Genomic DNA, 22,347 nt, shown 5'->3' with positions numbered 1-22,347 from the left:
CGGAAGACCTCAAATGATAGATCCAAGCCCAGAAAACCCCAATCAAGATAAATATCTAAAGACAAAACAAAAGCAAAAATCCACAAACCTAGACACATTCACACTACTGAAAACCAAAGATAAAGAGGAAAACCTTAGAGACAACCAGAGAAAAAAAGACATTGCAATCAGGAGAAAAACACAATAGACATCTCACTCAAAATAATGTAAGAAAGAAGACAAACACACCTTTAGAGTGCTGAATGAATAAAACTGTCAACCCACAATTCAAAAAACAACAAAAATAGCTATTAAAAATGAAAGGGAATACATGTCTCAGGTTCATGGGAGACCACCAGCCACATCCATGGACCATGGGGCTCCGTGCAAGACACATCCGCCTGTGCCTTTGGCCTCTCCTCCAGAAAGAGGAAAAAAATGGAGCAGAGGGAAAAGGCCCTGAGGTCATCCTTACTAAACTCAAAGGCCCAGAAACTTGGAGCCTTCCAGAATATCCTTGACTTCCTGTTCCTGATGTCCCAAGGAACAGGACATCAATGAAAGTTGAAATGACAGCTGTCTTTTCAGGCATATGTGATTTTGCCATGCAAAGAAACCAGAATCACAGAAAACAAAGATGCTTCTCAGGACTGCAAACTCCAAACACTTTTATTCATTCTCCTAGTATGATCTTAGAATCCAGTACGTTTTGAAAACCACCTACAAACTTAAAATGGGTGAATTTTACTAAACAGGCATTATACTGCAGTAACACTGATTGAATTAAAAAGCCATTTAAAGAGGGACTAGTTCTAACTTCTTCGAAATGACAGTGCTGCTGTAAAGCAATAATTGACTATTTCCTGCCTTGGATGAGGGATAACTGCTTTCCCTTTTGGTTTCTCAAAGAAAACTGTAAACCTCTCCTGCTCCCTAAAATAAAATGAAATAAAATTAAAGTTTAACAGCATCAAAACATGAATTATTACTTTATACACATAAAACATACTCTAACCAACTCTCAAGGTAACACTGTCTTTGCTGAACAAGTCTTATAATAAACCCCCCCCCCCAAAAAAAAAGCTGGCAAAATAAAGACTTTTCTCAGATGAACAAAAAGCTGAAACATGCATTCCAAAAAATGTTAATCTTCAGAAAGGAATATGATATCAGAAGTTTGGATTTACACAAGGAAATGAAGATCTCCAGAAGTGGTTTAAATGAAAGTCAATATAAAAAGCATTGTTTCTTATTTTTAATGATTCTAAAAGATAACTGCCTAAAGCAGAGGTCAGCAAACTTTTTCTGTGAAAGATCCAAATGTAAATATTTTAGGTTTTGAGAGCTAAATGGTTGCTGTTGGAACTACTCAACTCTGCTTCTGTAGCATGAAAGAAGTCAAAGACAATACATAAAAAAATGAAGTGCAGCTGTGTTCCAATGAAACTTTATTTATAAAAATAGGTGGTGGGTCAGATTTTAAATTATAAAAATACAACATTTAGGAGAGAGCTGGAAATTTGAACATTGACAAGATATTTGGTATTAGGGAACTATTGATTTTTTACATGTACTAATGATATTGTGGTTATGTTCTTTAAAAACAGAATTATCTTTTAGAGATACATATTAAATATTTATTAATGTAATGATGCTTGGGATTTGTTTTAAAATAGTATAGAAGGGAAGTGGGTAGGGCTACAAAAGAAAGAAGACTGGCCATAAATTGGTAATTATTATTGAAGGTTGGGTACCCAAGGGTGCACTTTACTATTCTACTTTTGTATATGTTTGAAACTTTTCTCAACAGAAAGTTAAAAAATAAACAAAAAATTGCTAATTTTAGGGGCCACCTAAGTTCATTTTTCTTTCTGCCTCCCCTACCCAAGCCAAAATGAACCTAAATATAAACAAATGTCTAGATCTTAAGAGTTTACAGGCAATATGTAGACAGAGGCACCTACTAAAAATACTGTAAGTATACAATAGGCCAAATACAGAAAGTGGAGAATTCTACAAAAGAAATGACTTTAAACAAATAAATTACATCAAAAAGAGAAGGACACATATATTAAAAGAGATTTATTATCCAAATGCAATTTGACCTTGTTTGGATCCTGATTTGCACAAATTGTAAAAACATACTTTTTTTTTTAGAAAATTGGTAGGTGAACAGAGATTAGATGATATTAAGGAGTGATTATTATTATGTTATGTGTGATAACCAAACAAAACAAACAGTCCTTACCTATTACAGAAGCATAGTGAAGTATTTATGGGTAAAGGGATACATCTGGGATTTGCTTTAAAATACTCATAAAAGATCATGAAAGACAAGGAAATACTGAAGAACCATTACAAACTGAAGAAAACTAAGGGAAAATAACAACTAAATGCAATGTGAGATCCTGGATAAGATCCTGAAACAAAAAAGGGCATTCGTGGAAATCCTGATAAAATTCAAATAAGAACTATAGTTTAATAGTGTTGTATCAACATTAGCTTCCTTGTTCTTTGTACTATGGTTATATACAACGTTACCACTGGAGGAAGCTGAGTGAGGGTTATACAGGAACTCTGTGCCATTTTTGCAATTTTTCTGTCTAAAATTAGCTCAAAATATAAAGGTTATTTTAGAAAAAAATGTGGTAAGGAAATAAATGAAATAATAGCAGAATGCTGAAAGTTATATGAGATTTGTTATACTACTCTTTATTTTATTTAAATATTTGAAGAACTCTCCTGATGGTCCACTGGCTAAGATAAGACTCCCAAAACAGGGAACCCAGGGTTCCATTCCTGGTCAGGGAACTAGATCCCACATGCCACAACTAATACCTGTCACAGACAAATAAATAAGCAAACAAACGTTTTTAAAAATAAAAGTAAATATATGAAAGCTCCCATAATAAAATGGTAAAACATTTCACTTCCTTACTTCTGTCACTACCTCAAACTGCTCCCCTCTTCTCTGATCAAACTGCTCTTCACTCTCTTACTTGCTTAATCCTTGAACCTGTACTGGTCTTCTCACAACTTTACTGACATTGCCAACAGTGACCTCACAATCAAGAAATATATGAATCCTGGGATATCCCTGGCAGTCAAGAGGACTCTGTACTTCCAATGCATGAGACATGGGTTTGATCCTCAGGGAACTAAGATCCTACATGCTACAGGTTGTGGCCAAAATAAATAAATAAATAAAATCTGCAATTAAAAGAAGGGAAATATAAGAATTCTTTCTCGGTTTCATCTTCTGAATATTCTTCAGCACTTAATGTGTAAACCACCCCATTTTGAAGTCATTATTCTCTCTTCACTACTATGGTACTGTCTTTTCAAACTCCAGGATTTTGTGTTTTGAGTTTTCTTGTTGCCTGCTACAGCTAGGGTAGGCAGGGCAGCGCAGAACGAATGGGCTTTGAAGCTGAATGGCCCTCCCTTGGAAACAACACTGCTATAAGAATTAGGTAACACCTGCAAGTCATGTACTACACAATCAATGCTCAACATGTGGCATGTGGAGAGCCTTGGTTAAGGGTGCAATTCTCCTGGAGGCTGCTGCTAAGTCACTTCAGTCGTGTCTGACTGTACGACCCCATAGATGGCAGCCCACCAGGCTCCCCCGTCCCTGGGATTCTCCAGGCAAAAACACTGGAGTGTTGCCATTTCCTTCTCCAATGCATGAAAGTGAAAAGCGAAAGTGAAGGCGCTCAGTCGTGTCCGACTCTTAGCCACCCCATGGACTGCAGCCTACCAGGCTTCTCCATCCATGGGATTTTCCAGGCAAGAGTACTGGAGTAGGGTGCCATCGCCTTCTCCGAGCATAGGGGGCTAGCCACTCCTAAAAGACCAAATGTAAGATTAGAGGATTGAGGTCAAGTTTGAGGACTGAGGTCAAGTTTGAGTACTGTGAGGACTTCCCTGGTGGCTCAGACGGTAAAGCGTCTGCTTACAATGCGGGAGACCTGGGTTCAATCCCTGGGTTGAGAAGATTTCCTGGAGAAGGAAATGGCAACCCACTCCAGTACTCTTGCCTGGAAAATTCCGTGGATGGAGAAGCCTGGTAGGCTTCAGTCCATGGGGTTGCAAAGAGTAGGACATGACAGAGTGACTTCACTTGAGTACTGTGATACAAACCTGGTCTCTTGGGAGTGGAAGAAAAAACGATCCAGTCAATCACACCTATGTAATAAAACCTCAATAAAAACTAAATATGTGGGTGAGTTTCCCTGGCAATATTCTACATACTGTCTGTCATACATCAACATATCAGGAGGGTAACAAGGTCCTGCCTTTACTCCACAGAGAGAAGACAAGGAAGCTTTGTATTACGAACTACCTCAGACCTCAACCTACACATCTCCCCCTCTTGCTGGTTTGGACTGTACCCTTTTGCTATAATAAAAGTGTAATTTTAAGTATACCATTGTCCTGAGTTCTGTGATTCATTCTAGTGAATTACAGAGCCTGATCATAGGAACTCTTGAATTTGTAGTAGTTCAGAAGTGAGCGTGGTCCTGGTAACCTCCAAACCTGTGGCTGGTATATGAAGTGGCCAATCTTTTGGAAGACTGGGCTCTTAACCAGGGAAGTTTGGCCTAACTCCAGTTATTTGGTTTTGGAAGTGACTATAGTCACTAATGGAGAAGAAAATGGCAACCCACTGCATTGTTCTTGCCTGGAGAATCCCAAGGATGGCAGAGCCTGGTGGGCTGCCATCTATGGGGTCACACAGAGTCGGACACGACTGAAGCGACTTAGCAGCAGCAGCAGTAGTCACTAAAGTGCCAAGTGATTCCCACTCACCCCTCATCCCAACCCTTACTCAATATCTCTTCTCCAGAGAATCAGTAACATTGCTCAGTGAACTGAGCCAGGATCTGAAGCTCTCCAGCCCCATATATGAGACAGTGCTACCAGGCCCTCAGCTAGTGGACCTTGCTCTCTGACTAGCCCCTTGGTGAGGATGAAAGGTGACTTGGACCTCATATTCCTCCCCTTCCTCTGTGCTGGCAGGCCTGTGCACATACAAACATATGTGTGCATATAAACACATGTGCACACTTTGCTGCCTGGCTTGGGCCAATGAGGGGAGCAAGTAAAGGCCGGGCCAAAAACACACAGTAAATGTGGGGACTGCAGCCTTAAGAAAGCAGTTGGGAACAGATAGGTCATACTACTGACCAAAATTCTGAGGAGAAAAAGAAGTCAACAAGGTCAACAAGTGGGCTGGGGCGGGTGAAATCAAGCAGGAAGACAACTTGGTCCCAGCAGGCAGATAGGGGTTTAGTGGCATGGTCCACCTGGGACCAATATCCTTCCAGACCCTAGGCTACAGCGATTATTACGGCTCTTTTTTCTGCTCCTTAGATAGGCAATAGACAAGCATTACCCAAGATTCTATATTCTCAACTCTATACAGATGATTCCAAATCAATCTCTCTTAGTCCTGACCTCTTGTGAGCCCTAAAGTCCAGATTTTAGTGTCCAACTACCTGCTGGATATCTACTGGATGGTCTGTCAATCAATATCTGGAACTAAACATTTCCAAAAGTGAATGAATCAACATTTAGGACCCTCATCCTCTTCTGTATTTCTGTTCAGGGTATCACTTTCCTCCCATTTATCTATAGACTTGTTTTTCAAAATGTGATACTGGGAGCAGCAGCAGCAGCACCATCTGGGAGCTTATTAGAAATGCAGAATCTTAGGCTTCATCTCAGACCTACTAAAAGAGAATCTGCAATTTAATACGATTCCCCAGATGATTGCTAGCATGTTAAAGTTTGAAAAACACTAAGACACATTCTTCCTAGCACTGCAAATGCTTGAGGATTCTGCCTTTCTCAAATCTTCACATCTACCACTGCTATAATCCAGGTAGCCGTCACTTCATTCCAGAACTACTGCAACAACTGCACGGTATTCTAGATTCCACACATTTTCCATGGTAACTTTTCCTTTGTTATGTTGTCAAATTCATGATTTAAAACCCTTCCCTCCTCAAAAATTTCCACTGACACGTTGTTGCCTGTTAAACCTCCCAGCATAGTAGTCAATAAAAGGAAATAACACTTATTGCATGATTATTATGTGCCAGGCACTCTACCAAGTCTTTTATGTGTATTAACTTATTCAATCCACCGAACAACCCTGTATTACTTTATCTCCATTTTACAGATAGGGAAACGGAGATATGGAGAGATTTTGGTAATTTCCCCAATATCCCACAGCTAGTTAAATGACAGAGCATAGAACCAAACCTAGACAATTTGAACCCCAGAGCACACAAAGCCACCGTTCTATACTGCCTTTCTACTACAGTAGCTTTATCTTTTAAGGCTTCTTTTCTAATACTTCCCTGTGCTTCAACCAAAGTAATCTCTCTCTTGTTCTACAAATACATTAGTATCTCCTAACCTCTGTATCTTCACCGATGAGAGTCTGTGTAGCATTAATGGTAATAGTCTCGGTTTCAGAAGCAGACCCAGGTTCAAATTTCAGCCTGGTCACCCTAGGGAAATCATCAAATCTCTCTGAGTCGCATCTCCTCACCTGCAAGTAAAACACAGTCTAAAAACCACCTAACTGAAATAGTTGCTATAAAGTTTAGAAAATATGCAAAGGATGTATAGCACAATCCTGGCACATATCAGGTAATCAATCATTCATAGCTCTTATGTTCACATCCCACCCATCCTTTGAGTCTCCCTCAAATATAACTTCTACCATGTTGCCTGCTTCATCACCTCAACAAGACATGATAGCACCTTTTAAATTATGTTAAAATGTTATGTGTAACTTTCTTACATACTGTCTTATGTTAGCATTGTATGTTTGTCTTATGCCTAAAATCAGACTGTAAGCACCATAAGGACAGGCCACTTGTATTTCTTAAAGCAACTAGCATAGTGTATTACACTTTGTGGGAGTTCAACAAACACTGCTGAATAGAAGTGTATTGGATACTGAGTAATGAGTTATCAGAACCACTAAAATTAATTGGGGGAAAGCTTCATAAAAGAGAAGTGGGGCAGTTTAGATGAAAAACAGGAACTAAAAACATCTAAACTCCTGTAACTATGGCATACCATGCCCTATGCTTATATTAGTTCATTTGGTACTCTGACTCTGTGGTGACTTACTATCATTTTCCAAAAGGCAAAACTGGGGTTCAGAGTGATTTCCTCAAGGTCACAAGTACTCCGTGAGAACTTGGACCTACTCACTCTCTTTCACTGTTGTATCCACCATGCCTAAAAGAGTGCCTGGATCATAGTGGATGCTCAATAAATATCTGTCAAAAGAATGACGAGATGAACAAATAAAGCTAGTAAGCAGAACCATAACTAGAATCAGTTTCACCTGACTCCCAGGTCAGTCCTCTACTATGCTGACAATTTAAAACAGAGAAAAGGAATGTACTATTTATTGAGCACCTACTCATAAACACTATTTGGGACATAACTAAACGTTGTTTGGGAGGTGGGATGGGGGATAGAATGTTGAGTTGACACTACTCAGTTATGGTACTAATTTTATTAGACATTTCACATAAATTATGTCATTTCAACTTCCTAAAAACTTTTTGAGGCAGGTATTTTTATGTCCATTTTACACATGAAGAAATACTCTCCATTAAATGACTTGCCCAAATTCACACAAGTGCCAGAATGGGTGATTCTAGGCCAAGTAACATTAACTCCAAACCCTGTGTTCTTAAATACATGTCCAGGCTTTGGACTTGTAGTACTTGCAATAGACATTCTGTCCTCTGCAGAGACAGGAGCAAGAGATCATCATGAAGAGGACTGCAAGCAGCTGTGACAAGGGAGGGCAGGGATTAAAACAGGACGACTGGGGTTCACTGAGCAAATAAATAATCAAGTTATAATGTCCCATGAGAATCAATCTCTCATTAATCCCAGAATGCTGCTACTCCATCGAGGACTAGTGACAAGTCTCGATAAAAGAGGGGACAGCAGATGCAAAGATACTTAAATCGCCTAAAGCTCAGCATTTAATAAAATGAAGGGGAGAAGGACAAGTGGCGAGAGTGAAAGGAAAGTGAATGAGAGTTTCACAAGAAGGCGAGGAAAGGAGGGGGGCGGCGGCGAGGAGAATGGCGGGGCGGGGAGGGAGGGGGCCGGGGGAGTTAGCCCAAAGAACAGATAGAGGGTTGGGACTGGATCTGGCATCTGATACAGGAAGGGCCTGTCGGGAGGAAGGAATTCCAGTACTCTCAAGTACAAGCCCATCACCCTACTTCCTTAAGGGGCACTTTGCCTCACCCTCGGTCCCCTTTGTCGCAGATACCAAGCTCACCAGGGGCCTGGGCGTTGTTGTCCCCGGGTCTCCTGGAGACTCCACCGCTTCTGCCATCTTGGCCCTCCTCCCGGTCGCTCCCACAAGCCTTTGCGGAACCTGAGACGTGGAGGCCGCGGCCCGTCAGCGCGTCTGCGCGCGGAGGCCGCGTCACCAAAAAGCGCCTAACAGCTGCTGGCGGCCCTGGCACTCGTGTCTCGTCTTCTGGGTGTTGGACAGGGGGATTCGTGTCGCCTCAGTTCCTTTCTTCGGGGCCAGGAGTGTCGCTAAATACGCTCCCTTTTTAACATTCAACCCTGATTTTCAGCCGGCTCCGTATGCCAAGGGACTGCCGCTTCCTTCTCTCACTCCTCCCCCGGCTCAGCGCCACTCCCCCTCCATGCCTGCTTCCGGCTCTCAGGCGGAGGTTCAGTGTGCCGCCCCCAAACTCACCCCACAACTGCACCTTAGGGGAAAACCCTGCTCCTCCCCCAGCGGCCGAGCGACTGTTTCCCAGCTGCTGAATAAAAAGATGAACCCTTCCCTACCAACTGCTCCTTCTACTGTTGCGCCTAAGCGATCTGGGGCAAGTACTGAAGATGTTCAAGGCTGAAAGAGGGTGAATATTAAAGTAACTTTTAAAAGAATACTCCTGCATGTCCCTATCTCTTTTTCTGTCTCATCTCGGGACTTCTCAGTGTTTCAGACTCCAGTTCACCTCGCCCCAGGCTAACATGAGATCAGGCAATACATCCATTGTTGATGTGAGCCATATATGCTAGAGTGCCAGTTGGGGCAAATAAATACTAGTTTTCCACTTTTAACAAACAGGGTAGGGGATGTGAAATAGGAAGCTTTATTTTTTTGGTTGGGCAATCTAGGAAAGCACACAAGTAGTAAACGTAAAAGAATGTGGCTGTAGTGTGATGAAATTCCCAAACTAATGAGGTGTGTGTGTGTGTTGTTCTGTTTTGTTTAAATATTCTTATAATTCACCTTGTCAGACCAAGCACATTTTCAGTACTTGTGCAATACTGATGGAAATAATATTAAAAATTACACCAGTAGATATGAAACTTAAAAAAAAAAGTTACAAGAGAATATTATGTACAATTCCCCAGGCTCAGCTTCAGCCTCCCATACATCCTCCACCATCCCTGCCAGTACCATTCTCACCCCCAATGCCACCCCTACCCTGTCCTGACCTCAGCACTCTTATCGGGTTACCAAGTCCCTTCTGGCTTCCCTGAGGCCTTTAATAACCTTTTCTGTTTCCTTGCCAACCTCCAAAGTTAGTTCTCTCTCCCCAACTGAAAACCACAACTATAACACCTAACCTTATCTCTTGGCCTCTTTGCCACTAATTTCAAGATGGCCTTGGTGCTGGCTTAAGAGGAGGACAGGCCATACAACAATTGTTGAGAAAGTCAGTGTTTGGCTTACCTAGGGGTTATTTCAGTCTAAAAATGCCAGTGTTCCTCATTTAACTAATAGGGTACAAGTTGAATGTGAGATAATATGCTATGAAGAGAGAAACTCAGGAAAGAAAGTTGAAGAGGAAGGGGGTGGCATAGGGCTGCACTCCTAAAATAGTAATTATTTTATGTTCTTAATTGCAACCATATCTCACAAAATTTCCAAACTGATTCATCACTCTTTAATACGCTACACTCATTACCCTCTGTGAACATTTTCCCTACATCAGGAGTCACAGGTCTTGCCCCAAATAGCTTAGAAACTTTGTAAGTGGTGAAAGTGGGATTAACAGACCAATGGGTATGAAGAACTTTGTTAGTTGTTCTAACTCTGAAAACTACTGGAAAATATTGAGGAAACAGGTAGTTTTCTGAAGAAATGGTCAAAATTAACTCAAAAAGGAAGCAGCATATTTCATTAGGACAAAATTTTGGAAGAAAATAAATTTTAATATATAAAAAGCAAGGTGCAGAACAGTTTACATGGCATGCTATCATCTCTGTAAAAAAGTAGAAGGGAATGTATATCCATGTATTTGAATATTCAGACTATGTCCCAGTGGCTACAAAGAAACTGGTAACAGTGGTTGCCTCTGAGGGAGAAACTGGTGGACTGGCAATAAAGTGGGAGGGACTGTTTATTGACTTTCAAGGGAGGGCTATTCATTGTATGACCTTTCATCCAGTTTGAAATTTTTACTATATACATGTGTTATGTGTTACTTTAAAAAAAAAAAAAAGAGTTGACAAAGAACTATCCTCCCCTCCCACCCCCAAGGTACTGAATGGATTTGAAGGCTACTGTTAGGGAAGAAGAAATTTTCCTCTATTCATCTACATTCTTCTGACTTATCTAAGAATTAAATTGACAGGAGAAAGATTAACAGGAGAAAATCAAACAAGGTTTAATATCATTTCTGGGAAGAGACCCAGAAAAACTGGTAACTCACCAAAATGGCCAAAACCCTCACCTTAAATAGCATCCTCAGCTAAAGACAAAATAGGCTTTTGAGGGTGGGGAGAGTCAATTATGGGAGGTTACCAGGAAAAGCAACAGTAAACAAGGGTGATTAAGGAAATTTAAGTAATTCATATTTATGACCATGGTCAGAACAAGTATGATTGGTTGGCCAAGTGAAGGCCTCCAATCTAGCAATATCAGAAGTGGCTCAAACAGAAATATTACTTCTTTCTTCTAGAGTAATTTTTCTAAGACCAAGTGAAGTTGCTCAGGCGTGTCCAACTCTTTGTGACTCCATGGACTGTAGCCTACCATGCTTCTCCATCCATGGGATTTTCCAGGCAAGAGTACTGGAGTGGATTGCCATTTCCTTCTCCAGAGGACCTTCCTGACCCAGGGATCGAACCTGGGTCTCCTGCATTGTAGGCAGAGGCTTTACTGTCTGAGCCACAAGGGAAGTCCTAATTTAGGGTTGTCCAATTAGAGCCTTGGAGAAATCCACCAAGAAGTACTTTTTAAAAAATTAATTAATTTATTTATTTTACTTTACAATATTGTATTGGTTTTGCCATACATTGACTTGAATCCACCATGAGTGTACATGTGTTCCCCATCCTGAACCCCCCTCCCACTTCCCTCCCCATCCCATCACTCAGGGTCATCCAAGTGCACCAGCCCTGAGCACCCTCCCTCATGCATCTGTTTCACATATGATATTTTACATGTTTCAATGCCATTCTCCCATATCCTCCCGCCCTCGCCGTCTCCCACAGAGTCCAAAAGACTGTTCTATACATCTGTGTCTCTTTTGCTGTCTCACATACAGGGTATTGTTACCTTCTTTCTAAATTCCATATGTATGCGTTAGTATACTGTATTGGTGTTTTTCTTTCTGGCTTACTTCACTCTGTATAATAGGCTCCAGTTTCATTCACCTCATTAGAACTGATTCAAATGCATTCTTTTTAATGGCTAAGTAATATTCCATTGTGTATATGTACCACAGCTTTCTTATCCATTCATCTGCTGACGGACATCTAGGTTGCTTCCATGTCCTGGCTATTATAAACAGTGCTGCAATGAACATTGGGGTACACATGTCTCTTTCAATTCTGGTTTCCTCAGTGTGTATGTCCAGCAGTGGGATTGCTGGGTCATATGGCAGTTCTATTTCCAGTTTTTTAAGGAATCTCCACGCTATTCTCCATAGTGGCTGTACTAGTTTGCATTCCCACCAACAGTGTAAGAGGGTTCTCTTTTCTCCACACCCTCTCCAGCATTTATGACTTGTAGACTTTTGGATAGCAGCCATTCTGACTGGCTTGAAATGGTACCTCATTGTGGTTTTCATTTGCATTTCCTGATAATGAGTGATGTTGAGCATCTTTTCATGTGTTTGTTAACCATCTGTGTGTCTTCTCTGGAGAAATGTCTGTTTAGTTCTTTAGCCCATTTTTTGATTGGGTCACTTATTTTTCTGGAATTGAGCTGCAGGAGTTGCTTGTATATTTTTGAGATTAATTCTTTGTCCGTTGCTTCATTTCCTATTATTTTCTCCCATTCTAAAGGCTGTCGTTTCACCTTGCTTATAGTTTCCTTTGTTGTGCAGAAGATTTTAATTTTAATTAGGTCCCATTTATTTTTGCTTCTATTTCCAATATTCTGGGAGGTGGGTCATAGAGGATCTTGCTGTGATTTATGTTGGAGAGTGTTTTGCCTATGTTTTCCTCTAGGAGTTTAATAGTTTCTGGTCTTACGTTTAGATCTTTAATCCATTTTGAGTTTATTTTTGTGTATGGTGTCAGAAAGTGTTCTAGTTTCATTCTTTTACAAATGGTTGACCAGTTTTCCCAGCACCACTTGTTAAAGAGATTGTCTTTTCTCCATTGTGTATTCTTGCCTCCTTTGTCAAAGGTAAGGTGTCCATAGGTGCATGGATTTATCTCAGGGCTCTCTATTTTGTTCCATGGATCTATATTTCTGTCTTTGTGCCAGTACCATACTGTATTGATGACTGTGGCTTTGTAGTAGAGCCTGAAGTCAGGCAGGTTGATTCCTCCAGTTCCATTCTTCTTTCTCAAGATTGCTTTGGCTATTCGAGGTTTTTGTATTTCCATACAAATTGTGAAATTATTTGTTCTAATTCTCTGAAAAATACCATTGGTAGCTTGATAGGGATTGCATTGAATCTATAGATTGCTTTGGGTAGTATACTAATTTTCACTATATTTATTCTTCCAATCCATCAACACGGTATATTTCTCCATCTATTTGTGTCCTCTTTGATTTCTTTCACCAGTGTTTTATAGTTTTCTATATATAGGTCTTTTGTTTCTTTAGGTAGATATATTCCTAAGTATTTTATTCTTTTCATTGCAATGGTGAATGGAGTTGTTTCCTTAATTTCTCTTTCTGTTTTCTCATTGTTAGTATATAGGAATGCAAGGGATTTCTGTGTGCTGATTTTATATCCTGCAACTTTACTATAGTCATTGATTAGCTCTAGTAGTTTTCTGGTGGAGTCTTTAGGGTTTTTTATGTGGAGGATCTTGTCATCTGCAAACAGTGAGAGTTTTACTTCTTCTTTTCCAATCTGGATTCCTTTTATTTCCCTTTCTGCTCTGATTGCTGTGGCCAAAACTTCAAAAACTATGTTGAATAGTAGTGGTGACAGTGGGCACCCTTGTCTTGTTCCTGACTTTAATGGAAATGCTTTCAATTTTTCACCATTGAGGATAATGTTTGCTGTGGGTTTGTCATATATAGCTTTTATTATGTTGAGGTATGTTCCTTCTATTCCTGCTTTCTGGAGGGTTTTTTTTTTTTTTATCATAAATGGATGTTGAATTTTATCAAAGGCTTTCTTTGCATCTGTTGAGATAATCATATGGTTTTTATTTTTCAATTTGTTAATGTGGTGTATTACATTGATTGATTTGTAGATATTGAAGAATCCTTGCATCCCTGGGATAAAGCCCACGTGGTCATGATGTATGATCTTTTAAATATGTTGTTGGATTCTGTTTGCTAGAATTTTGTTAAGGATTTTTGCATCTATGTTCATCAGTGATATTGGCCTGTAGTTTTCTTTCTTTTTTTTTTTTTGTGGCATCTTTGTCAGGTTTTGGTATTAGGGTGATGGTGGCCTCATAGAATGAGTTTGGAAGTTTACCTTCCTCTGCAATTTTCTGGAAGAGTTTGAGTAGGATAGGTGTTAGTTCTTCCCTAAATTTTTGGTAGAATTCAGCTGTGAAGCCATCTGGTCCTGGGCTTTTGTTTGTTGGAAGATTTCTGATTAGAGTTTCAATTTCCATGCTTGTTACCAAGAAGTTCTTGATGTAGGTAATTGACCATAAATCTAACAATTGGATTAATTTTTAAACTCTACATGGGACTTGTGCCTCTGATAGAAAAACATTTGAGTTATATTCAAAAGTCAAAGAAATGAAAAAAAAACCTCTAAATAATCATGTAGGTCAGGTCCAGCATCTGGGCATAGCTATCTCCTTCTAATGTCTTATTCTTATTCTGGGGCGGAAGTAGTTTCTCCTCTGTTTGAGTATTATTTTAAGGTGAGTTTGAGGTCAGCAGTCCTCTCTATTGACAAGTCCAGTTCAGGGGTCCTTTCTAAGTGGGAAACAGGAATCTAAGAATCAATTCTCTTTAGTTATGCTGTGCATAACTGGGGCTTCCCTGGTGGCTCAGATGATAAAGCATCTGCCTGCAATGTGGGAGACCCGGGTTTGATCCCTGGGTCAGGAAGATCCCCTGAAGAAGGAAATGGCAACCCACTCCAGTACTCTTGCCTGGAAAATCCCATGAACAGAGGAGCCTGGTAGGCTACAGTCCATGGGGTCGCATAGAGTCAGACAGGACTGAGCCACTACTTAAGTAAATAAGTAAGTAATTCTGTGCAAAGTTAATTAACAGAATCTAACAAGGGTCCTTTAGGTTAGAGAGAGTCGTTTCAATAATATCTTTTATATTATACATCATCTCCTGTTTGTAGGCCATAGGTCACCCAGTCTTCATATAAAAATAGATCCATGTGATAAGCTTCAGAAACAATCTTAGCATATCCTTCTAATAATTGAACTAAAATTTTGTCACAATGCAAGATAGTAACAAAGACATCCATGAAGGGAGTCTTGGGCAGTAAGTACAAAACCTCAAAGACAATTATCAGCATTCACAGAAACAATCATTTTCTCTCTAAAATTACACTCATTTCTACAAAATATACCCAAATGAAGACTAACTTGTTTCCAAAAGAAGACTGGTTTCAGTAAATTTTGCCTGATTATTTGCATAAGTATAACTAATCATTATAGGGGACTGGAATGCAAAAGTAGGAAGTCAAGAAACACCTGGAGTAACAGGCAAATTTGGCCTTGGAATACAGAATGAAGCAGGGCAAAGACTAATAGAGTTTTGCCAAGAAAATGCATTGGTCATAACAAACACCCTCTTCCAACAACACAAGAGAAGACTCTACACATGGACATCACCAGATGGTCAACACCGAAATCAGATTGATTATATTCTTTGCAGCCAAAGATGGAGAAGCTCTATACAGTCAGCAAAAACAAGACCAGGAGCTGACTGTGGCTCAGACCATGAACTCCTTATTGCCAAATTCAGACTTAAATTGAAGAAAGTAGGGAAAACCACTAGACCATTCAGGTATGACCTAAATCAAATCCCTTATGATTATACAGTGGAAGTGAGAAATAGATTTAAGGGCCTAGATCTGATAAATAGAGTGCCTGATGAACTATGGAATGAGGTTCGTGACATTGTACAGGAGACAGGGATCAAGACCATTCCCATGGAAAAGAAATGCAAAAAAGCAAAATGGCTGTCTGGGGAGGCCTTACAAATACCTGTGAAAAGAAGAGAAGCGAAAAGCAAAGGAGAAAAGGAAAGATATAAACATCTGAATGCAGAGTTCCAAAGAATAGCAAGAAGAGATAAGAAAGCCTTCTTCAGCGATCAATGCAAAGAAATAGAGGAAAACAACAGAATGGGAAAGACTAGGGATCTCTTCAAGAAAATCAGAGATACCAAAGGAACATTTCATGCAAAGATGAGCTCGATAAAGGACAGAAATGGTATGGACCTAACAGAAGCAGAAGATATTCAGAAGAGGTGGCAAGAATACACAGAAGAACTGTACAAAAAAGATCTTCACGACCCAGATAATCACAATGGTGTGATCACTGACCTAGAGCCAGACATCCTGGAATGTGAAGTCAAGTGAGCCTTAGGAAGCATCACTACGAACAAAGCTAGTGGAGGTGATGGAATTCCAGTTGAGCTATTCCAAATCCTGAAAGATGATGCTGTGAAAGTGTTGCACTCAATATGCCAGCAAATTTGGAAAACTCAGCAGTGGCCACAGGACTGGAAAAGGTCAGTTTTCATTCCAATCCCAAAGAAAGGCAATGCCAAAGAATGCTCAAACTACCACACAATTGCACTCATCTCACATGCTAGTAAAGTAATGCTCAAAATTCTCCACGCCAGGCTTCAGCAATATGTGAACCGTGAACTTCCTGATGTTCAAGCTGGTTTTAGAAAAGGCAGAGGAACCAGAGATCAAATTGCCAACATCTGCTGGATCATAGAAAAAGCAAGAGAGTTCCAGAAAAACATCTATTTCTGCTTTATTGACTATGCAAAAGCCTTTGGCTGTGTGGATCACAAAAAACTATGGAGAATTCTGAAAGAGATGGGAATACCAGACCACCTGATCTGCCTCTTGAGAAATTTGTATGCAGGTCAGGAAGCAACAGTTAGAACTGGACATGGACCAACAGACTGGTTCCAAATAGGAAAAGGAGTTCATCAAGGCTGTATATTGTCACCCTGCTTATTTAACATATGCAGAGTACATCATGAAAAATGCTGGACTGGAAGAAACACAAGCTGGAATCAAGATTGCCAGGAGAAATATCAATAACCTCAGATATGCAGATGACACCACCCTTATGGCAGAAAGTGAAGAGGAATTCAAAAGCCTCTTGATGAAAGTGAAAGTGGAGAGTGAAAAAGTTGGCTTAAAACTCAACATTCAGAAAACAAAGATCATGGCATCCGGTCCCACCACTTCATGGGATATAGATGGGGAGACAGTGGAAACAGTGTCAGACTTTATTTTTCTGGGCTCCAAAATCACTACAGATGGTGACTGCAGCCATGAAATTAAAAGACGCTTACTCCTTGGAAGGAAGGTTATGACCAACCTAGATAGCATATTCAAAAGCAGAGATATTACTTTGCCAACAAAGGTTCGTCTAGTCAAGGCTATGGTTTTTCCCGTGGTCATGTATGGATGTGAGAGTTGGACTGTGAAGAAGGCTGAGCACCGAGGAATTGATGCTTTTGAAATGTGGTTTTGGAGAAGACTCTTGAGAGTCCCTTGGACTGCAAGGAGATCCAACCAGTCCATTCTGAAGGAGATCAGCCCTGGGATTTCTTTGGAAGGAATGACGCTAAAGCTGAAACTCCAGTACTTTGGCCACCTCATGCGAAGAGTTGACTCATTGGAAAAGACTCTGATGCTGGGAGGGATTGGGGGCAGGAGGAGAAGGGGACGACAGAGGATGAGATGGCTGGATGGCATCACTGACTCGATGGACCTGAGTCTGAGTGAACTCCGGGAGTTGGTGCTGGACAGGGAAGCCTGGCGTGCTGCGATTCATGGGGTCACAAAGAGTCGGACATGACTGAGTGACTGATCTGATCTGATAACTAATCATGCAGGCTTTTTTAAGTTGGCTGTGCTGGAACCTTCCATAAGAAATCTCAGATTGAATTTTAATAAAAGGCCTCTCAAGGTCAGAAAAGTCATAGCAAAGACTTGTCATCAGATCTGCCTGTACTATTTATATTTATATCTATATAGATATATAGATACATATAGATCAGGTGAATACCCCTCTGCTTGGGGTCCTCAAAATATTTTGAGGTTCTTGGCCTTCAAGGAAGTAACCTTTCTTATTTATCTCCCTGTAAGTAAGGTAACAGGTTGTTTTTCCAAGGGGCTTTGTTATGGTTGTTGTTCAGTCACTCAGTTGTGTCCAGCTCTTTGCAACCCCATAGACTGCAGCACACCAGGCTTCCCTGTCCTTCACCGTCTCCCAGAGTTTGTTCAAACTCATGTCCATTAAGTCAGTGATGCCATCCAACTATCTCATCCTCTGTTGCCCTCTTCTCCTGCCCTCAATCTTTCCCAGCATCAGGGTCATTTCCAGTGAGTCAGCTTTTCACATCAGGTGGCCTAAGCATTGGAGCTTCAGCTTCAGCATCAGTCCTTCCAATGAATATTCAGGGTTGATTTCCCTTAGGATTGACTGGTTCAATCTCCCTGCAGTCCAAGGGACTTGCAAGAGTCTTCCCCAGTACCATAGTTCAAAAGCATTGATTCTTTGACATTCAGCATTTTCCATAGTCCAACTCTCACATCCATACATGACCACTGGAAAAAGTGCAGTTTTGACCATATGGTCATACTCATTGGTCTTTTCCAGTGAGTTGGCTCTTTGCATCAGATGGCTGGAGTGTTGGAGCTTCAGCTTTAGCAACAGTCCTTCCAATGAATATTTAGAATTCATTTCTTTTAGGATTGACTGCTTTGCTCTCCTTGCAGTCCAAGGGAATCTCAAGAGTCTTCTCCAACACCATATTTCAGGGGCATCAGTTCTTCAGTGCTCAGCCTTCTTTGTGGTCTGGCTGTCACATCTGTACATGATGACTGGAGGAACCACAGCTTTGACTTTGTGGATCTTTGTCAGCAGGGTGATGTCTCTGCTTTTGAATATGCTGTCCAGGGAATATAGCTGAAGATGTAAAAGAAATCAGAGGAGAGTGAAAAGAAGTGGAAACAATTTTTTAAATGTGTGGATTGAAACTTTATAAAAAATGTTTAAGTATAATGTTAATTAACAAACAATAATAGGAATACTTGTGCACTGTTGGTAGGAATATAAATTGGTGCGGCCATTATGAACACAGTTTGGAGTTTCCTCAAAAGAGGAAAAATAGAACTACCTTAAGATCCAGCAAGCCATTCCTGGGTATATATCTAAAGAAGATGAAAACAGATATAAAAAGATATCTGTACTCCCATGTTCATTGTGTGTTCACAACAGCTAAGGGAGATTCATAGGTGTAGCAGTGCTGGACTTTCTGTGCTCTCAGTGTAGCAATTTACCTGATTCATAATCCTCAAGATGGCAGAGTAGAAGGATGTGCACTCACCTTCTATGAGAACACCAAAATTGAAACTAGCTGCTGAACAACCATCAACAAGAGGATGTTTGAACCCATGAAAGAAAGATACCCCATGTCCAAGGACAAAGGAGAAGCCACAATGAGATTATAGGAGGGGTGCAATCACGTTAAAATCAAATCTCATACCCGCTGGGTGGCAACCCACAAACTGGAGAACAATAATACCAAAGAAGTTCTTGCACTGTTGGGAAGGTTCTAAGCCCCACATATGAGACTTCCCAACCTGGGGATCTGGCAAAGGGACTGGGAATTCCCAGGGAATCTGACTTTGAAGGACAGCGGGATTTGATTACAGAACTTCCACAGGATTGGGGGAAACAGAGACTCTTGGAAGGCACAAACAAAACCTTGTGTTCACCAGGACCCAGGGGAAAGGAACAGTGATTCCACAGGAAACTGAGCCAGACCTGCCTGTGAGTGCTTGAGGGTCTCCTGCAAAGGTGTAGGTTGGACTTGGCCTGCTGCAAGGACAGGAACTCTGGCCGCCACAGTCCAGGAAGGTGTGTGTTAGCATAAATCCTTTTGGAGGTCGCCTTTAGCCCTACCATAGAGCCTGTCAACTCCAGTACTGGGCAACCTCAGCCAAACAACTAACTAGGAGGGAGCACAGCCCCACCCATCAGCAGAAAACTGAATTAAAGATTTACTGAGCATGGCCCTGCCCACCAGAGCAAGACCCAGTCTTCCCCACAGCCAGTCCCTCCCATCAGCAAGCTTGCACAATCCTCTCACCTTCTTCTTTCATCAGAGGACAGACAGAACTACAATCCTAATGGGCTTTATGGCTCCATAAAGTTCACCTTAGTTCTTTAAAGCTATCTGGTTATATCTGATTCTATGGATTTTCTCAAATATGATATTCCAGTCAAAACCATGGCAATATAACCCCAATGTTTCCAGTATGTCCTGTTTTAAGAACAGATTCTTATAAAACTTATGCAAATAATTATATTGCCATAAAAATAAGAATACTCACTAAGAGTTTCTAAATTCTGTAGGAATTTAGAGAGAAAAGATGAATGTTGCAATTCTGCTTACAAAGTTAAAATGTACCAATTGCTGTAAGTCATAGTTAAGGGGAACAGTTTCCTTATATTTGGACAACAAAGATTAAAAGCTAGTAATATTTCAGACAAAAAGTCATACAAACTAACATTCAGCCTATGTAATTAATTCTTGTTGATCATGATCTTCTGTTAACAGTTTTATGAAGTCATCAGAGTTTCCACTAGAATTATTTAATTTCTTAACTAGTTCACTGGTATGAGCTGAAAGTTATCAGAAACCTGATGTGTCAAAAGGTTCTTTCTATGAATATTTTTGAAGATGAAGCATTTTTGCAAAAGCATCAGAGTACAAAAATAACTGTCTATTGAAGACAAAAGACTTAAAAAGCAAGGTTAAAAACCTGTTTACAATGCAATTGTCAAAGAAATTTGCTATTGTAGTGGCATATAATATTAAAATAATAGCTAGAATTATGATTGATGACATCACACCAGGACATATTTAAATTTTAGAAATTTCATTTGATTTTTAGATCTTCTATATTAATGACATTTATCTATACAATGCAACCTAAGAAGGTTTATCACTACTCATTTAACAATGATTCCCATGTAATTTAACTTACCAAATAAGTCTTAATTAGTTTAATGTCTTTCTTTGATAAGAGAAAACATCTTGAGGTGCTCCAGGGGTGTTCTGGAAAACCTCAAAGTTAGCTATAGATCAAAAGAACTTCATTTAGAATTTGATTTAGGGGAATTTTGTCAACTATATTAAAAAGGTTTTAAAACACTTAATCAAATAGGATCATAGGTCACTATGTAACAATACTTAGTTATCCACCCAAAAGTGATGAAAGATTTCGAATGCAAATACAGAAATTACAACAGTTTACTCAAAAGGTAAAAAAAAAAGAAAACTTTACAATCTATTATCAAGAGCATATCAATATCTGTTATCAGTTCAGTCACTCAATCATGTCTCTCTCTCTCTCTTTATATATATATACACACACATTCTTTTACATGTTCTTTTTCTTTATGGTTTATCACAGGATATTGAATATAGTTTTCTATACTAGACAGTAGGACCCTGTTCTTTACCATTCTATCTATAAAAGTTTGCATCTGTTAATAAAAATATAGAATGCTTCTGAAATGTGTGTGTCATCCTTGCACAGGGGTCATGCTAATCTTCTCTGTGTGATTCCAATTTTAGTATATGTGCTGCCAAAGCCTGCACTCTGTCTTTCTCTAAAACTACCTTTAGGACAAAATTACTTTATCTTCCCGGAAATAAATGTGTTTCCATTCCTCATATCTTCTTTTTTCTTGAAAGCAAAGATGTTTTCTTTACTAATTTTAGTGGCTTTAATTACATATTTTAATTAGAATAATCAACTCTTAAAAACCTACATTTCTAACAAAAACTAAGAAGTAAGCCATTATGAATATTAGCATTCTGTAGATTGGCAAACTTCTAAATACTAATTATGATTTTTTAGAACTATGTGCTTTTTTATAGAAGATATCTCCATGTGGCACCAAACATATTTACTAAATAATCCTCAATATCTTTAATTTCTCTGTAAAAGGAAGCTTATATTTAGTAATTAATGTTTCAGTATTTTATTAGGGGATGATCTAGATATTCAATAAACTTCTGTCATTTACCTTAAATTAGCAAAACTCTAAAGTTTGAAGTTGCCAAAAAGATTTAGAGAAACTCATAAGTAGACACACCATAAAACATGATTATTCTTAAAGAGTTCACTTAAAAACTCTGAACACACAATTTACTATTAAAAATTTTATTATTGGTCGAGTTCAGTTCAGTCGCTCAGTTGTGTCTGACTCTTTGCGACCCCATGAATCGCAGCACGCCAGGCTTCCCTGTCCAGCACCAACTTCCGGAGTTCACTCAGACTCACGCCCATCGAGTCAGTGATGCCATCCAGCCATCTCATCCTCTGTCGTCCCCTTCTCCTCCTGCCCCCAATCCCTCCCAGCATCAGAGTCTTTGCCAATGAGTCAACTCTTCGCAAGAGGCGGCCAAAGTACTGGAGTTTCAGCTTTAGCATCACTCCTTCCAAAGAAATCCCAGGGCTGATCTCCTTTAGAATGGACTGATTGGATCTCCTTGCAGTCCAAGGGACTCTCAAGAGTCTTCTCCAACACCACAGTTCAAAAGCATCAATTCTTCGGTGCTCAGCCTTCTTCACAGTCCAACTCTCACATCCATACATGACCACAGGAAAAACCATAGCCTTGACTAGACGGACCTTTGTTGGCAAAGTAATGTGTCTGCTTTTGAATATG

General features: G+C 39.9%; 1 protein-coding gene and 1 non-coding gene across 4 annotated transcripts in view; both read right to left on the bottom strand.

Moving 5' to 3' along the window:
* Window positions 1-8,549, bottom strand: part of YIPF6 (Yip1 domain family member 6) — a 32,783-nt gene extending 24,234 nt beyond the window's left edge. For 2 of the 3 annotated variants that reach the window (XM_025277043.3, XM_025277044.3), the window contains exons 1-2: window positions 8,312-8,549; window positions 6,407-6,541 (exon numbers count right to left, since the gene is read on the bottom strand). In XM_025277043.3, coding sequence (XP_025132828.1) covers window positions 6,407-6,541; window positions 8,312-8,368 — 192 coding nt within the window. In that variant the 5' untranslated portion in view covers window positions 8,369-8,549. The remainder of the gene's footprint in view (window positions 1-6,406; window positions 6,542-8,311) is intronic. The other variant, XM_006056623.4, reaches the window with a different exon arrangement.
* A 12,615-nt stretch (window positions 8,550-21,164) lies between these two features.
* LOC112582452 lies at window positions 21,165-21,271 on the bottom strand. The gene has a single exon (XR_003106982.1). It is a non-coding gene; the product is annotated as a U6 spliceosomal RNA (small nuclear RNA).
* Between the last annotated feature and the right edge of the window lie 1,076 nt (window positions 21,272-22,347).

The sequence above is a fragment of the Bubalus bubalis genome, chromosome X (genome assembly GCF_019923935.1).
Source record: "Bubalus bubalis isolate 160015118507 breed Murrah chromosome X, NDDB_SH_1, whole genome shotgun sequence".
Lineage (NCBI taxonomy): Eukaryota > Metazoa > Chordata > Mammalia > Artiodactyla > Bovidae > Bubalus > Bubalus bubalis.
Note: the sequence above shows the minus strand (reverse complement) of the source record. Positions and strands in the feature narration are given on the sequence as shown.